General features: G+C 38.7%; 1 protein-coding gene across 1 annotated transcript in view; it reads left to right on the forward strand.

The window, feature by feature from the left end:
- Positions 1-360: 360 nt before the first annotated feature.
- Positions 361-12,093, forward strand: part of LOC104539723 (AT-rich interactive domain-containing protein 4B-like) — a gene marked incomplete at its 5' end in the record, with an annotated part of 13,831 nt that continues 2,098 nt past the window's right edge. Inside the window, 5 exons of the mRNA XM_010183319.1 lie at positions 361-553; positions 2,962-4,173; positions 6,005-6,115; positions 8,608-8,823; positions 11,171-11,317. Coding sequence (XP_010181621.1) covers positions 361-553; positions 2,962-4,173; positions 6,005-6,115; positions 8,608-8,823; positions 11,171-11,317 — 1,879 coding nt within the window. The remainder of the gene's footprint in view (positions 554-2,961; positions 4,174-6,004; positions 6,116-8,607; positions 8,824-11,170; positions 11,318-12,093) is intronic.

Genomic DNA, 12,093 nt, shown 5'->3' on the forward strand with positions numbered 1-12,093 from the left:
CCCCTTCCCCCCGCCCTCCGGCACCTGCCTTTTGTTCTAGAGTTCTCTGCTCCTTGTGACAGAACAGGGGTGTTCCAGCCCTGGCCTCTCGCTGCTGAGTCTGGCACCATGCTGTGCCCCGGCTCCTACAGCTCTTGCTGTGTTTGCTCTCCCATTTATTTTAGTGTTGACAAAGTTCCTGCCTTCAGTATAGATGTCTTAGCATGGACCATCAAAAGGTATTTGTAATCTTTTAAACAAGGAAGAAAGCTTTCCTTTACAGGTTGAATATTTAAGATGACTGTAAGCATTGCTTAATTGTAATCTACGTTAAGATGTATGCTCAAATGTGAAGAGTTTTAAATCTTTTCTTCCGCATAGAATAAAACTGACAAGGAGAAGGAAGAGAAATATTCACCTAAAACCTGTAAATTGCGACGTTTGTCAAAACCACCCTTTCACACCAGCACATCACCAGAGACTGGGTCCAAACTTGACAGCACTGAAGCCAAAAATACTGATCAAGCTCCAGTTAAATCAATAGAAATTACTTCTATCATTAATGGACTACAAGGTAGCGTACTTAAACTTTTTCTAATTCTGTAAATGGCCTTTAAACAGTAGTAAATGACGATGTAGAACAACTGATACAACTGTCCACTTGAGTCTGTCTGGCTAATTGTAACATCATCTTCAGAAATAATCCTTGAAGCAAAGCAAAATTCACTCACAGTTTCTGAAAATAGGTATTGTGGATTCAGTGTATGTTAACAGTCTTAAGAATGACATCCTTTGTTTTGCCTTCTCTTATGTTTGTTACACAGCAAAGCATTTTTGCTTCCTATATTATTTTTAAATTCTTAATGTTTTATTTAGGTAACTTTTAGGATCCATGATTTTTTTTTCCACCCTTGAAAACGGAATTAATAAAGCTAGGTTTTCTATCACCACATCTGTTATTCCTGACGTTGTTTTCCCCTTCCATCACATTTACAGTAGCATTATAATAACTAGTTGCTTCTCTTCATCCTTAGTTTAGTGCATGCCTCCAGAAAAAAGAAATCACATATGGTGTGGGTAGTTTGGGTGACCACCAGTTTTGGTGGAAATTGGATTACTTTAATAATCTTTCAGTCTTACTTGAATTTGGATGACATTGGCACTGGGTTCCAAATTTGTAGGTAGAATAACAGTCAACATAATCTAGTAAGCTTCGTTTCCTTAGGAAATGAGAAATAAAAAAGCAATTAGTGGTGATGATAGTGGCACTGTTATTAGTGCTATAATTAATCTGTAAATAACTTCTGATTACAAAAGCACAGTTTAACATACTCTCTCTAATATTTTTGGAAAGCTAAATGTTTTCTGTATTATGTAACTAATTTCCAGAAATGCTTTTAATTGTATGCTATTCTTTTATCATTTAAGTCCGCATAGATTCATGCTGGGAATTTTTTTTTTCCCTTTTACTTGTGGGGTTTTGGTTTTGAGTATGAACGGCTCTATTGTTTTACTGTTTCTTTTTCCTCCAATTTTAAAGCTGCTTACTCAGAACTTCTTCTAGGTTTTGGTTGGTTGTTTTTTTCCTCAAACTGGAATGATTGATACTATTGTATTCCACATTCCTTTGAAGGGTACTGGAAAGTAAATAGGTTGAGAGGAAAACTTGATGGACCAGATTTTTGGTTGTTGGTTGTTTGTTTTTGTGTTTGTTTTTTTTAAAATGTGATGTTCTTGGCTTTCATTTGAAATCACTAATTTTGATACCTCCTATATTATAGTAGTAGTGTAGTCTTGATCCTCTAAGGTATGAGAAAGGCAAGTGAAGAAGTCCATTTTAAGTGGTGCAGTTCTTGGAACTTTAGGCCAAAATGTCTACCATAAATGTTTAATTAGAAAAAAGCAAACAGTGCTGAAAGGGTTGTGTAAAAACTGCTTTTGGATTGAGTATTAGAGTAGAATTCAAGATCCTGCCTATCCTAAAACTAATTAACCAAGAAAAACACCTGAGGCAACATTTCTCAAGGTGTTTTGTCCTGTACATCTCTTCTCTCTGTTAGTCTGCTCTTCTCTCCAGAACTGGATGCAGTACTCCAGGTGAGGTCTCACCAGAGCAGAGCAGAGGGGCAGAATCACCTCCCTCGCCCTGCTGGCCACACTTCTTTTGATGCAGCCCAGGATGCAGTTGGCCTTCTGGGCTGCAAGCGCACATTGCCAGCTTACATTGAACTTCTCATCAACCAACACCCCCCAAGTCCTTCTCCTCGGTGCTCTTGACCCATTCTCCGCCCAGCCTGTATTTGTGCTTGGAATTGCTCTGACCCAGATGGAGAATCTTGCACTTGGCCTTGCATTGTTTGCATGGGCCCACCTCTCCAGCCTGTCAGGATCCCTCTGGATGGATCCCTTCCTTCCAGCTTGTCAACCACACTTCCTGTTGAAAAAAGGAACTGAAAGCAGTTCCTTTTTCCAGATTGGTCATCAGGTTGGTTTGTTAGAGATTATCCAGTGTCTTTGTTCTGTCCTTTTAGACTGTGGATTTTCAATGGAAAATCCTGTCTCTGTTCTGGGCTTTGGAAGAAGGGCAGATAATGGTAGTATTTGTAACCCATAAGAAATATTGAGAGGTTTATGTTAAACACATCTTTCAATTTCTGTTTTGGTTAATTATGCAGAAGTTTTTATTTTATAGATGGATGCATTCTATGCTTTTTCCACCTCTTCAGAAATTCCTGGAGGTGTACTGTAAAATACAGAATTTTACTGGTTCCTAATGTAGCTGTTATACCTTCTAAGAGAACACAAAATTAGTTTTTGAAGTCTTCAGGAGGTACCATTTAAAATACATACTACTAGAGATTCCCGTAACATGTTCGTATCTGTACGGTTTTCTTTAGCTGCTTTTTTTACGAACTCTTTATAACCAGAATCAAGACAAACTTTTCTTTTTTTCTATTTTTTTTTACATTAATTTTTAATTAGCTTCTGAAAGTTCTGATGATAGTGAGCAGGAAGATGACCAAAGTGCCGTGAATGTACATGCTGATGGCAAAGAGGAGTCTCAACATGAAGCTGTAAGTCAAGATAAAAATGAACTCTGTCTAAAAGAAGAACAGAGCATTTTATCCCTCCCAGAAGAAACGAAAGCTCTGACAGATGTGGTAGTGCCCAAGTCAGGATCCAAGTCTCCTGAAAGATTGCGAAAAGAGATGGATGAGTTATCTGAAGAGACTGACTCTGATGGAGAAGATGAAGCCACAAAGAAGAGAAAGGATGTAAAAAAGGAGGTAGTGGATAAAACAGCAAAACCACAGGTAAAACGTGGTAAACGAAGATACTGTGTCACAGAGGAATCTTTAAAGACTGTGTCCCCTAACAGAAAGGATGAGAAGTCCAAAAACAAAGACTCCCGTAGTTTAGAAAACAGCAGTAACAGCTCCTCGGATGAAGATGAGGAGGACAAATCCAAACTGAAAATCACTCCAACTAAGAAGTACAACGGACTAGAGGAGAAAAGGAAGTCTTTACGGACAAGTACTTTCTACCCAGGGTTTTCTGAAGTGGGAGAGAAAAGAATAAAGCTTCTTAATAACTCTGATGAAAGACTTCAGAACACCAGAGCGAAGGATCGAAAAGATGTCTGGTCAAGTATTCAGGGACAGTGGCCGAAGAAAACCCTGAAGGAACTGTTCTCAGACTCTGACACTGAAGCTGCTGCCTCTCCTCCACATGCTGCTCCTGCAGATGCTGCAGCAGAGGAACAGCTTCAGACTCTTGCAGAAGAAGACATTTCTTTGCCTAGTTCTGAACTTGAAAAATCTTTGCCAGCTAGTGTGGATGTTAAACCTGTTGAGGAGAAACCGACTGAAGTGGGTGAAAAGAAAGCTGAATTTCCAAGCAGTGGTAGTAATTCAGTGCTAAATACTCCTCCTACAACTCCTGAATCACCTTCATCTGTGACTGTAACAGAGTCCAGTAGACATCAGTCCAGTGTCACTGTCTCTGAGACGCTGCCACCAAATCAAGAAGAGATACGAAGCATTAAAAGTGAAACAGATAGCACAATAGAGGTGGACAGTGTTGCTGGGGAGCTGCAAGATCTCCAGTCAGAGGGAAATATTTCTCCAACAGGTTTTGATGCCAGCGTCAGCTCCAGTAGCAGTAATCAACCAGAGCCAGAGCATACTGAAAAAGGTAAAAGAAAAGGGTAAACAGAGCTGTCTTCAACCTAACCAGGTCTCGTTGTAGCATTGCTGATATATTTTCATTCTGTATGGTTATACTGCTGGAAGGTTAGTTGTTAGGGGAAGTAGTAGCCTGCTGTCTGTGTGGAAATAGCATAATCATCTAGGGAATGAAATACTATCTGCCAGGAAGTTTCTTGGCCTTTCATTAGGAATTGTGATGGTTTCAATGAGGAATAAAGTAGATAAGAATGAAGTTTATTCCAGACCTGGCAGAAGAAGCCCAAAGCAAACTGTAATTCATTGTGTAAGGAATATTTATTGTGACAAGACGGATACGTTTTGAGTACCTTGCTTACAAGAAGATACTGTTTCTTACGTAACATTTTGATTCTCTGTAAGCTGTTATATGGGTGAAGAAAGTGCCAATTTTTGCATGCTTAGGCAACCATTTAAAACTGGCATTCTATGAAATTAATGTTTTTAAAAAATACAAGTCAAACTGATACAAACATTGACCTTATTAGCGATGTTTCACTTTCAGAGGTGATTTTGCAGATTGAAGTTCTGTCCTGAGACCACTAGAGAACAGGAGATAACAAACCCTGCCAGCACTTGTGCATGTGATGTCAGTTACTGCTTAGCTGTTTGCAAGGCTGGATCCAAAAGCTTTTTTGTGAAAGTCACTGGCTCTTTCTCAGGTCCATCAAAAGTACAGCTATTTTTACTGTGTTAAACTGCCTAAAAGAATATTAATACAAAGGAAAGAAACCATACATGTCTGAATATAATCCTGAGATGACAAAAGTGGTTTCTTAATCTCAACAGATTTCAGTTAATAATTAACTGAATTTTCTCAAAATGCCCTTAAGGTGTGTTGCTTTCTTCATTGTTTGAATTGTTCTTTTGAAAGAATGCAACAAAGTGTGTTTCCTTAAACAAAGAAGGAAATTGGGAAGAGGTGAATATGTAGCCTTCAATAAATATGCCTGTATTGCTTTGTTAGTTATAGGTTTGTAGGTTTTTGTTTGCTTTTTTACATAAGGAAATCATTGCCACATGAGAAAAAGTGTTACACTATTGCACAATATTACTTTTACTTGCATTAGACTTTAACTTCTCTAATTTTGTCATCGTGCTGCTTCTTTCAGAAAGTTTTCTTAATTTAAATGGTTTTGTCACAGGACCAGTTTTTAATCTGAAAGTCAGGAGGTTGTGGAACAATGTTTGAACAGTTCCTAAATTTCACTCTTTTAGCAGGTCTACTAGAATTCTTTTATTTTTTGCTTTTTCTTCTTGTAGTCACGAATAGCAGTAGATTTTTCCTTTGTTTTTTTTTGTTTGCCTTCTTTGTTCTGTGGCCTTGTTTTTTAACATTATCTAAGGTGGGGTTTTTTTAATACTTTCAGTTAATGTAATTACTGATCACAAGTGATAGTTCCATTTTTTTCTCACAGCTTCCAAATGTGACAGGCTTTTTTGATCATTTTTCAGTTCCAATAGTTCTTGATAAGTTTTTCATATAAATGTGTTCTTATTTAATTTCCAGTATTAAAAAAAAAAAATCAGTGTGGTTCAAGAGAAATTCTGATGATGCATACGGGAAAGTTACTTGCAGTCATCTTGCATGTGCACCCTAACCAACAAATTTTGTCTGCCTTCCATCCTCTTTTACCTCCTCTTGCCAGTATAAGTAGAAAGCTGAGACCTATTAAGGGTAAATAGGAACAGTGGCATTGTTTGTTTACAAACTTAAGCTCTGAAGTGTTTTATTTGAGACTTAAAGAAAAACACACAGAAGTGCAAGTATTTATTTAACTTTTTAATTTTTTTAATTCTAGTCTGTACAGGCCAAAAAAGACTTAAAGATGCTCAGGGAGGAGGCAGCTCCTCAAAAAAGCAGAAAAGAAGCCACAAAACATCTGTGAACAACAAAAAGAAGAGTAAAACTAGTAAGTACAGCAGCTCAGTGTGAAATGAAATGTGTGAAAGTACTGTGTCATTTGTTTGAATGGTTGTGGGAGATTAAGTCTGGAAATAAAAAATGTATTAGGACAAAATGTTCTCACCGGGGTATTCTTAATACCATTTAAATGAATAAACTACTCTTCCTGAATGCCAAATTGGTTTTTAAATGTCTTGTGTTATTTTTGGGCCTATTTCTAAGAGGTTCTTAATACTGTGTAATTCAGGAAGACCAGAAGAGCAAGTATTTTACCTTTGGTAGAACTGAGACAGGAAATCTCTGTGGCATGATAGCTGCATGTTTTAGAGGGGACCTAGATGAAATTATACAGCTTTTTTAGTTTTTTTTGTAGTTGTAGAAGCTAATTGGAATAGATGCCACAGTACTCGGGAAGAGAAGCTGAATAAAAGTAGAGGTGTGTTAAAGAGATGTATGCACACATGTTCAGGAGACAGCAAGATTGATTACTGCCTCATCTTACTGTTAATAAAAATACCAGGGAACAGTCAGCTGGAGAGTGAAACCAGGAGGATAGCTGTAAAAAGCACAGCTAAAGCAAGTATAGAAAGCATATGCTATGACTTTTTATTCTTTCTCTTCCTCCCCCTGCTACACCCTTTTCTTTTAACAGCTCTTACTAGAAGTTTGCACTGTCTGGTATTTGCTTTCACCTCACCTGTCCATCATCTTCATTGATTCTCTCTTCACATTCTCTCATCCTTTTTCATTCCATCTCACTAATCTCCTTCTTCCATAATCCCTATTCCTTCCCTCACCCCAGGAATTAAAGTAACAAAACAGACTGAATTTGCAGACCTAATATACCATTTTAAGCCTTGCCATTGTTCCCTTTGATTTGGTGAATATATCAAGTTTTTCTCAACCTGTGTCTTCGTCAGGATGCAAGTACTTCAAAGCCTGAATTGTTTCTTGTACCATGTACATTCCCTTGAGTGTATGTACTCTTTTTGTTAGACTTGAGGCATTGCTGTATGTAATAAAGTCAATAAATTGATAAAATATGGAGTCAGTTGTGAGCAAAAAATGTTTTTTGCAAAATTCAGGCATACTAGGTAAAGCTGCACTTGCAGCAGCTTCCACTCTTGTCTTTGGCAAGCTCTGGAGCCAGCTGAGTTGTTTCATACCACATTTATCTTGGTGTTTGGTTTCTCCAGTGTAGATCACCAGATCATAAAGACAGGAACCAAAAGAGACTTTGAGGGTTCATTTTATCAACATCTAGGGCATGTACAACTGAGGCATAAGTTTCTGTTGATAAATGTTTCTTGAACATGTTCTTAAAAACAACACTAATGGTGGTGCAGCTTTCCCTAGGCATTTTACTCCAGTGCTTTACTAGATTTGTGTTGAATTATTATCTCTTGCCCCTGCTTCCACCCCAGTTCCATTTTTGTAATGCTGAACAGGCTTCATCCTTTCAATCATTACTCATAAATCATGTCTTTTAGACAGATTATTTTGTTACTTTCCTTTGGGTGGTTTGATTAGAAAACTCTTCAGTTCAGCCTGTTACTTTCTAGTTAGTTATTTCAGTGTGAGATGAAGTTCTGTTTTGGCTCAGATCCATGCTAGTCATTTTAGCACAGAAAACTGAAAATAAATAAGGTGACATAAGGCTAAGAAAAAGGCCAATTGTTTAGTCTCATTTCTGCTATGCATGTCCTAGGAGTACAGTGAAAAGCTTATCTGTAACTAGTACCTCTAAAACAGGGTAGAGGTTTGTATATATTGAATGCTCTATTAGAAATTAAGAAAAAGACAAACTGGAGACTGGACAGAAGAATCAGTCTTGCTAACTGTTTCAGAAAAAGTATAGCCCCACTAGCAGAAAAACATGGATCATTTTTGTGCCTGCATTGACACATGGACTGCCTCTTTGCCTTATTTTCTAATTGTAGGCAATTTATTTATGGATATGGTTCTAAAATGACAAGTGTGATGCTGTCAGAGTAGAGTGCACCTTCCCTATATGGACCTTGACCAGTTGGGTTGTATTCAAGAATCTGCTTACAAGAAGTGTGTCCTTCCCTCACCCCCTTACATTCTTGCACACCCAGAGCAGTATACTTCCCAGTATCGGGATGGGTTGTGGAGCCACAGTCTGGTACTTTATCCATCCTCTGGCTCTGTTTGGGTCCCGCAGGTCCACATAACAGCTATGAACCTGCCTGCACAGCATCTAATTGAGCTGTGTTTCCAGTGCAAGGTTTCCCTTTCATAGCATGCCAAAATTAGAGAGGTCCCATTGTATACCTGGTCTGTGGTCCTGTCTTTAGGCACTAGTTATACGGAGCTGTCTTCTATACTAGATGGATGATACAATTTTTAGGGTAAAATTATTTTGGTCAAATAAACTGCTGTTATATGAGAATTGGCACAGAGGTAGCTTCTGATAAACTTTGGTTTGGGCAGGAAGGTTGCTTTGATTTGTAACAGTTTATCTTCTTGTTTCTTCAGCAAACAGCAGCGACAGTGAAGAACTATCTGCTGGTGAAAGTCTGTCCAAGTCTCAATCAGCAAAATCGGTTTCTGCTGGCATGAAATCTCACCAAACCAAATCACCCGCAAGAATACAATCTCCAGGAAAATGTGGGAAAAATGGAGAGAAGGAGTCTGATCTCAAAGAACAGAATAATCGTTTGCCCAAAGTTTACAAATGGAGTTTTCAAATGTGTAAGTAGTTCTCCGAAACATACCTAGTGTGGTCTTGCAGTATAGTATAAGAAAGCTTTTTGGAATTTTGTGTATTTTGGTTTTTTTAACTAAATTATTCCATGCTCAGTTTCCTTAATTTTGTGATAAATCCTGATTTAAAAAAAAAAAAATTAAAAAAATTAAATTGCAGTGCAGGAAACTACCTATATTGCACCCTTCAAGTACAGTTTTTAGATATGGCTCCTGTGCTGACCTGGCGTGAATGTAGTCTACTGTATAGGCTTTTTGTATTGATCTTTTCTTACTATTCTACTTCTCCTTCTCTAGTTACTTTTCAGATGCTTACCTGATTTATTTGTAACTTTTTCTCCCTTCTGTTTGGCCTCAGTGAACCAGGACATGTTTACTATTTCTAGTAATATGAACTTTCAGTGTGTTTGTGTCAGTCAGCTGCGGGTACACATATAGCTAGGGGTGCACCATGTTGAAAGGATCATGCATTTGCCTATTTGAAAAACAGTTCAGTAGCTTATTATTGCCTCTATTAATGCAGCTTCTTAAGTGCCTCTGTGTGTGCATATGCTATTGCAGCGTTATTTGCAGTTGGGAGAAAAGAAAAGCAAGATAAAATATTAGGTGATTGAAACCTTCTTCCTCAGTATAACAATAAGCAAACAATTGAAAATAGTGATTTAAAACCAAAACTTGCCATTTTTAGCCCTTTCTCTTGCAGTGTCTGGGTATTTAATTGTCTGGTCAACAATAAATTGTTGTCCTTAGTACTCACCATGGACATACAGCATTGCATGAGTTGCTTTCTCTTTGCTTTTAAAGGCCAAATTGAAACTGTGTGGTGTGACTGATTTAAATTACTTCTCAAACTAATCCACAGTGTCTCATTCAGTATTCACAGATGACCTGAGAGTGTGTCAAGTTTCTGAAGCTCTCAGAGCATTATGCTCTGTGGTTTTTTTTGTGCTCTGTCCCAGGCTGTGTGAAGGCTGCTGTTCCTCACGAAAGGTGGGAACAGGAAAGAGCTGGCACAGCACACTGTGCAGGCACAGCTGCTGAACTTTTTGGGGGTTTTCACCAGCAGCATTCTTTCATGCCCAGAGAATTCTCCACTTAGCCAGCTGTTTCTGCAGTGAAAGAATCTGACCCTACTTTTTTTTTTCTCTCCAGCCCAGAATCTGTGTTACTCTATTCTAAAAGTATTTTTCTCCTAGTATGTCTTCACAGTCAAGTTACATTCTGCTGCTCTTCAGGACTATGTAATGTAATAGGTCTTTATTGTCACCAGCCTGCTGAGATTCATTGAGGAGATTTCATTTAAAGAGCTTTTGCTTCTTCCTTTCTTTTTACCCAGGCTACATTGCACAGGATAAATTTGCTTGGCAGAAGTTGGACTTTGGAGTGCTATTTAACACCTTTCTTGCAGAGGTCTAAGACACTTGTGATGTCTCTGAACTTTTTTCATCTTCCCACAGCCTAATATAGTTGTGGCTTTTGGTCCTTCACTATAGGTTGATGAAGTGCATTCTGCACCCTACAGTAGTTTGAATGGTGCTTAAATGCTTTTGAATGGAGTATCTCCAGTGTGACTTTCCTGTGGCTGAAAGGGACTGAACCGAGAGAGTTCCTCCTGCCTGTGCCCCCATAGCTGAGTGTCGCACTGTGGAGAGCCCCCAGCTGGGAACAACCCAAGGGGCAGCTTCTGTGCTGGCTGTGTCCATTGACACCCCCATGTGGGTTGAGGTCCTGTAAAGTTACACCTTATGGCCCATATGCATGGACTCAATGAGAACCACCCCACAGCTATTCAGATTCCTTTTGTAATCTGCTTGTTCTTTAACAACCTCCTGTGTGACCTAGTCTAGGTGATCCTGCTCTGGCAGGGGGGTTGGACTGGATGATCTTTCGAGGTCCCTTCCAACTCCTGACATTCTATCATTCTGTGAACCAAGGCAATTGGGCAAGGCTGACCTTCCTGCTGTATTAGCCAAACTGAGCTCTAGCAAGGACTCAGAACAACAGACTCAAAGCTAGTTTTGGCCCCTATGTTTTTGCCAGCTGTCTTAATTTTTTCTTCCCTCTTCCTTCTTATGGGAAGGGGAATACCTGCCTTTTCTTCCTCTCCTACTTCCTTAAAAAAGAAGTGTATCTGTAGTGGCGTTTTTTAAAAATAATGAAAAATTAACAAAGTTTGTGATAATAAACAGCAGCTGCTGTTGCCATGTTTCTTGACTGTGCTATCTACTACCTCAAAGCATATCACTAAGATTTGAGTACTTCCCACTTAACTGAAATTCGGAAGCTTTTGGAAATGCTGCAATACAATAATTAACAGACATTGTTTAACTTGCAGCTGACTTGGAAAATTTGACTAGCGCCGAGCGCATAACAGTTCTCCAAGAAAAACTGCAGGAAATCAGGAAACATTACCTGTCCTTGAAATCTGAGGTGGCTTCCATTGACCGAAGAAGAAAGCGCTTAAAGAAAAAAGAGCGGGAAAGTAAGTGCTGGGAACTAAATTCTACTTCTAGAGGGCTAAACTGTATGTCATGTTATGAAGGTGTTAACAGGAATTGGGTAATTTTCAGGAAGGGTGTGGGTCATTAGGAGTGTGGTGGTTGGTTGGTTTGTTTAAAAAAAAAAATCCCACTGTATATGTTTACTTTATAATCTTGAGAAGGTATGGTTCAGATGCCCATTGACTGTGTAAGAGGGAAAAACGTTAAAATGGCACGCAATCTACTTAATTCTGTTCAGGCAGAGCTACTTCATACAGAGGAAAATATACAGAAAAATAAGCTTTTCTAAGCAGTGAACCAAAGTATCTGAGGTTATTAATAACTTAAACTCTTTTTCAAGTTACATAATAATTTACTATAGTATTTGCTTGTGTGTCTGGTTAGTGCTTTCCCCCTTAGGATAAGTGATTTATTTTATGAGTTCAAGGGAGACTATCAATTAAATCTCATTTCCCTGAAGCTGCTTTACTTGCTGCTGTAGGCAGTGTTCTAGTGTGCCTGCTTCTAGCAGCATTAAAATGATTATTTTCTGTATGTCTTGTTTATGTGCACATTTAAGAGTTCACTGAATATAAGAAGAAAGACTGAAATGCCACATGTAGTAAGATTTTTATGGCTGCAGCCATCATGCAGGAACTGCAGTTGCCGCTTGGTTGCTGGAGCAGTGTTTATGTGCAGATTCAGAGCTGGGACAAGGCCCTGCCTGTGCTGATTACCACAGGAAAGAGGCGGAACAGTTGACTGCTTGCGGAGCAGG

The sequence above is a fragment of the Mesitornis unicolor genome, unplaced genomic scaffold (genome assembly GCF_000695765.1).
Source record: "Mesitornis unicolor isolate BGI_N332 unplaced genomic scaffold, ASM69576v1 scaffold23154, whole genome shotgun sequence".
Taxonomy (NCBI): Eukaryota; Metazoa; Chordata; class Aves; order Mesitornithiformes; family Mesitornithidae; genus Mesitornis; species Mesitornis unicolor.